This window comes from Mastomys coucha, unplaced genomic scaffold (assembly GCF_008632895.1).
Source record: "Mastomys coucha isolate ucsf_1 unplaced genomic scaffold, UCSF_Mcou_1 pScaffold21, whole genome shotgun sequence".
Classification (NCBI taxonomy): Eukaryota; Metazoa; Chordata; class Mammalia; order Rodentia; family Muridae; genus Mastomys; species Mastomys coucha.
The window spans coordinates 129960162-129964766 of NW_022196904.1; the positions used below are offsets into that span (position 1 = coordinate 129960162).

Genomic DNA, 4605 nt, shown 5'->3' on the forward strand with positions numbered 1-4605 from the left:
TTTTTTGTAGTCAGGTCCTTAGGAAACCAGGAGAGCAGGTGTACAAGAGCCTGGCTGCCCTCGGCTCCCATTGGCTCACGTCCTTGTCCTTGACAAGAGGTAGGAAAGGATGAAGAAGGCCACAATTAAGACCACAGCCATACCACATAGAAGCTTCCGGTTGTCTCGCCCAGACCGTGCCACCGTGGAAAAGCGCTTCACACTCCCTGTGAGTAGGCCAGTCACACTTGTGAAATCTGAATCCTGTGGGAGAGACCCAACAGGATCAGAGAGAGTTGGGACCCTTGACTACCCAACCATACTAGCACTGAAGCAGCAGCAGAGCAGATGGCATGTGGGCAAGGCTGACTGTAATTTGTACGTACCACAGGCACTTACCATGCCATCTAGGTACCGGTTCTGGTCTTCTGTGTCCCTATCGATGTCCAAAGCCAGCTGGTTGGGATACATGAAGGCACAGTCAAGCAAAGCCAGAGTACGGTGCCCACCTCTCCTTCAAACCAGCTAGACTTTACCCACAACTCTGCTAGGTACCTATTACCAGAAAAAGCTAAAAAGGCCAAGGTATTACGCGAAGCATTCCTCCAGTCAGCAATGCCCAAGGACGGCACACGGCCTCCTGCCTACCCTCGGCCCCACTCCCCATAATATCTCATGGAAGGGAAGAGCCACCACTGACCGATTTAAGCCTGGTAACCTTGGAGGCCAAGCTGTCAGCCATCCGCTTGTTCTCTCTGTCTAGAATCTCCTCCACAGCACCAGAGGTCTGAGCTGCAAGAGAAAGAGACTGAAGGATAGCATTCACTCATAAAAATGTGGTCCCTGCTTCCTCACTCCAGTGGAGTATGGACTAGTGAGACATCTAAGGGCATTCCCCCATATACTTCTGCTAACTTAGCATGTCCCAACCCTATGTACCAAGAGGTAGACCACCTACACATCAGACATGTAGCATGGGTCGTGTGAGTACCTGTGTGCATGCCCAGGCAAGGATAGGCGGGGGAACCAGCAGGTCCAATCAATCTACACTACCCTGTTGTATAGTGTTCCTGAACCGAAATGAATATTGCCTTAGCTGAAATCACCATCTGAGGGTGCGGGACCGGTCTCAAAGGAAAACAGTAAATTCTGATGGGGACCATCGGGAAAACAGAACAGCCAGCAAGGTAGCTGAAAAGGAAGGCTGTATGGGGATGTCTTGGGAATCGGTTCCAAGGTCTTCTACTGTAGAAACTACCTGGCCCTATGTCTGCAACCCACACAGGAACTCTGGAAAGCCCAGAGCTCTGTGCCTGTGGAAACCTAATTCCGTTGGACAGGGACTAGACAAGAAGAATTTCTGTCACGGTATGTAGTTGAGAATCGCCCCCTTAAGTGTGACTGGAACCAGTCTGAAGCATAAAAACAACCTAGCCTCGATGTGATCCAACCAAGGGGAAGGCCGGCAGCACCAGCAAACAGGTGCGACCAGACTCTAAAAGACAGACGGCTGTGTCCTGCCAACCACTGCACAGTCATTAGTATGGTAGAAGCATCAGTAATCACAACTGTCACACTGAACACAGGCACGGGGCAGGGCGCGGGGAGTGTGTGTGAACCGAGGCACTCGGAACCCTCGGGTCCCTGCTTGGACCCTCTGCGTCTAGCTCTTGGCATCAACCACACACAAAACTGATGTCATGCCGGCTTGGGTTCCAAGGTAGCGCCTGCCGAAATCTGGCCTTGTTTTTCCTGGAATACGTAAGCGCCATCCCACGCAAGTCCCTCCACCGAGAAACGAGCGATGTCTCCAGCTCCAGACCTAGACCTTGCCGCCTATCCCTACTACCTTTCAGGTGCTCTCACCTCGAGTCCAATCTGCCATCGCGCCCTCCAGGGACCCACTCAGGGAGTCCGCAGCACAGCGACGGACGTGGCACCAGTACCCGGGCCTTCCGGTTCCGCTTCAGGCCTAATAACTTCCGGGAGAAGGGTCTGAAGCCGAAGAAACAAACTTGTAGTTCTTCCCTGGAATGTAAATAAGGGAAGGGCGGGCCACCAGCATTCGAGCCCACGGATTGGTCAGCAATAGTCCGCCGTAGCTCTGACCCAAATCTGGAGTCGAGGCTAGGAAGCAGCTCTTAAATCAGTCGGATGCCTCAGGCGCTGCGAAGTCCAACAGGATAGGGAGGACAAGCAGAACCTAAAGAGACTGGTGAACTGAGTAGGGGCAAGCGCCGGTTAGCGCAGCGGGTGACATCATCCATTGAGCATTGCTTGCGTGTGCCACCGTGGGGTGCACCGACTCTGCTTTCAGCTAAGTAGCATGCGAACCTGGCTCCCCACTGCACAGCGCTCCTACGCTTCTAACCTCAGACCCGCCGCGGGAGTAGCTTTTTCCTGGGTGTTCTTCACTTCCTTCTCTCCGATTCTTTCTCATACACTCTGCAATTTTCTTTTGATAACCACATAATTTTGGTGGTTTAGTCTTTTGATTGTTTTTAGATAGGTCTGCCCGTTTCTGCCTCTCGAGTGCTGGGATTTAAAAAAGCGTGCGTCCCTATGCCAGGCTAACCACGTGCAATATTTTGACCAAGTCGTTGTACTTCTATTTCCCTAGTCCCTATGGAAGATGAGCTCCAAGGTCTGGACCGCGAGAATCGTCTTCCCCCACTGACTAAGCGGCCAGAAGCCAGCGCTTCCTTTTTTTTTTTTTTTTTTTTTTTTATCACAGCACCAGGAAGAGAGCGTAAGAAGGATGGTCCACGCGCGGGCCAAGCCACACGCCACTCCCCACCCCCCGCCTGCCAGGAACTCTGGCTAGAGAGGAGGGCTCAAAAGGAGGACACTGCTTGGTTAGCTTGCATCGCCGCTCCAAGACAAGCCGCAGTCGGGTTGCTCCACCTTAAGCCGGAGGCCAGCCCAGCGCCTGTACACACCCTTGGGCTCGGCTGCTCTCCCAGCATCCCTCACGCGTGGACGCTGGGCTTCCGGACCTGGGCGGAGCCCCTGGGTTTGGCCGATTGCGTCTTCCCAGCCCAAGCCTTCCAGCACCCCGTGCCAGGGGCCATGGAGCCCCGGGCAGTTGCGGATGCCTTGGAGACTGGAGAGGAAGATGCGGTGACAGAAGCCCTACGGTCGTTCAACCGGGAGGTGAGAGGCATCCGGCTGCCGTGGAAATCTCAGGAAGAGAGGAAGCAGCGGTGTGCACGCAGCTCGGCTGGGGTGTGCGTGCGAGTGTGGCAGGGAGCACGGTGGTGGGTGGTGGGCTGGGCCTCGGGTGTCTCTGTGGTGGGGTGTGGTGGGGCAGGTGTGTGGGAGGCGAGGGTGGGCCTTGCGTTACGTTCAGAGAGGTGGCTGCTGCTTCAGAGGTAGAAAGCAGACCTGCTGCTCTGACTCGAGGAGCATGGGTCCTACCTGCGCATGAATCTGAGCCTCCTGGGTCTCCCTGCAGCATTCCCAGAGCTTCACCTTCGATGATGCCCAGCAGGAGGACAGGAAGGTAGGTGTCAGCCCCAGGAGCTCCTAGGGCAAGCACGGGCTGCCCCAAGAAGAGGGCCTCGTGGAACCATTTTTGTTCGTCCCCCACAGAGACTCGCAAAGCTGCTGGTCTCCGTACTGGAGCAGGGCTTGTCACCAAAACACCGTGTCACCTGGCTGCAGACTATCCGAATCCTATCCCGAGACCGCAGCTGCCTGGACTCATTTGCCAGCCGCCAGAGTTTACATGCACTAGCCTGCTATGCTGACATTACCATCTCAGAGGAGCCCACCCCACAGTCCCCAGACATGGATGTTCTACTCGAGTCTCTCAAATGCCTGTGTAATCTTGTGCTCAGCAGTCCTACAGCACAGATGCTAGCAGCAGAGGCTCGCCTGGTGGTGAGGCTAGCGGAGCGCGTGGGACTGTACCGAAAAAGGAGCTATCCCCACGAAGTCCAGTTCTTTGACTTGAGGCTCCTTTTCCTGCTAACAGCCCTTCGCACAGATGTGCGCCAGCAACTGTTTCAGGAGCTGCACGGTGTGCGCCTCCTGACTGATGCGCTGGAACTAACACTGGGCGTGGCCCCTAAAGAAAACCCTCCAGTGATGCTTCCAGCCCAAGAGACAGAGAGGGCCATGGAGATCCTCAAAGTGCTCTTTAACATAACCTTCGACTCGGTCAAGAGAGAGGTTGATGAGGTAGGTTGTAGTCTGAAGTCATGGGTGGGACTCAGCTCAGCTGGGACGTTTTTGCTTCCCCTTTGTACCTCAAGTTGCAGGGTGTCAGATATGGCAAGGACTAGAGGACAATGTAGGGGGGACCTCAGGGAAGGTTTCTGAACCTTGTTATGCCTGCAGTTGGGATGGCTATTCTCCACAATGCTTCAGGTGGCCAAAAGCACCACAAAAGCCTTGGGCCACAAGAAGAGGGGCTCCTTCTCACAGGAGCCCCATTCTGTCTTTGGTTAGGAAGATGCTGTGCTCTACCGGTACCTGGGGACCCTTCTGCGGCATTGTGTGATGGTTGACGCTGCCGGAGACCGGACAGAGGAGTTCCATGGGTAAGGGGGAGGGCTTCCTATGTTGGGGATAACAAGAGTGCCTAGGTGGTACAGAAGTCTTTTTTTTTTTTTTTTTTTTTTT

At 54.6% G+C, this 4605-nt stretch overlaps 2 protein-coding genes across 4 annotated transcripts in view; one reads left to right on the forward strand and one right to left on the reverse strand.

The window, feature by feature from the left end:
* Positions 1 to 7: 7 nt before the first annotated feature.
* Bet1l (Bet1 golgi vesicular membrane trafficking protein like) lies at positions 8 to 1994 on the reverse strand. 3 transcript variants are annotated; one of them, XM_031388766.1, is made up of 4 exons: positions 1410 to 1829; positions 680 to 771; positions 379 to 435; positions 8 to 88 (listed from the first exon to the last, which is right to left on the reverse strand). In XM_031388766.1, the coding sequence occupies exons 1-4, from the start codon at positions 1654 to 1656 to the stop codon at positions 11 to 13; spliced, it is 474 nt and encodes a 157-aa protein (XP_031244626.1). In that variant the 5' UTR covers positions 1657 to 1829; the 3' UTR covers positions 8 to 10. The 3 variants fall into 3 exon arrangements, with proteins under 3 accessions (XP_031244626.1, XP_031244627.1, XP_031244624.1); XM_031388767.1 differs by lacking the exon at positions 1410 to 1829 and adding an exon at positions 1846 to 1994 and having other exon boundaries at positions 14 to 243; XM_031388764.1 differs by having other exon boundaries at positions 14 to 243; positions 1410 to 1817.
* Positions 1995 to 2077: 83 nt separating this feature from the next.
* Ric8a (RIC8 guanine nucleotide exchange factor A) overlaps positions 2078 to 4605 on the forward strand; it is a 6961-nt gene continuing 4433 nt past the window's right edge. The window contains exons 1-5 of the mRNA XM_031388756.1: positions 2078 to 2219; positions 2714 to 3132; positions 3434 to 3481; positions 3571 to 4161; positions 4432 to 4523. Coding sequence (XP_031244616.1) covers positions 3049 to 3132; positions 3434 to 3481; positions 3571 to 4161; positions 4432 to 4523 — 815 coding nt within the window. The 5' untranslated portion in view covers positions 2078 to 2219; positions 2714 to 3048. The remainder of the gene's footprint in view (positions 2220 to 2713; positions 3133 to 3433; positions 3482 to 3570; positions 4162 to 4431; positions 4524 to 4605) is intronic.

What these genes read in the sequence shown, in the direction of transcription:
- Bet1l (XM_031388764.1), bottom strand. Translation starts at nt 1,656, where the DNA reads ATGCCAAGAGCTAGACGCAGAGGGTCCAAGCAGGGACCCGAGGGTTCC. An exon ending in AGGTTACCAGGCTTAAATCG is followed by an intron (nt 436 to 679) that starts GTCAGTGGTGGC and finishes TATCCCAACCAG; the next exon opens with CTGGCTTTGGACATCGATAG. An exon ending in ACCGGTACCTAGATGGCATG is followed by an intron (nt 244 to 378) that starts GTAAGTGCCTGT and finishes TCTCTCCCACAG; the next exon opens with GATTCAGATTTCACAAGTGT.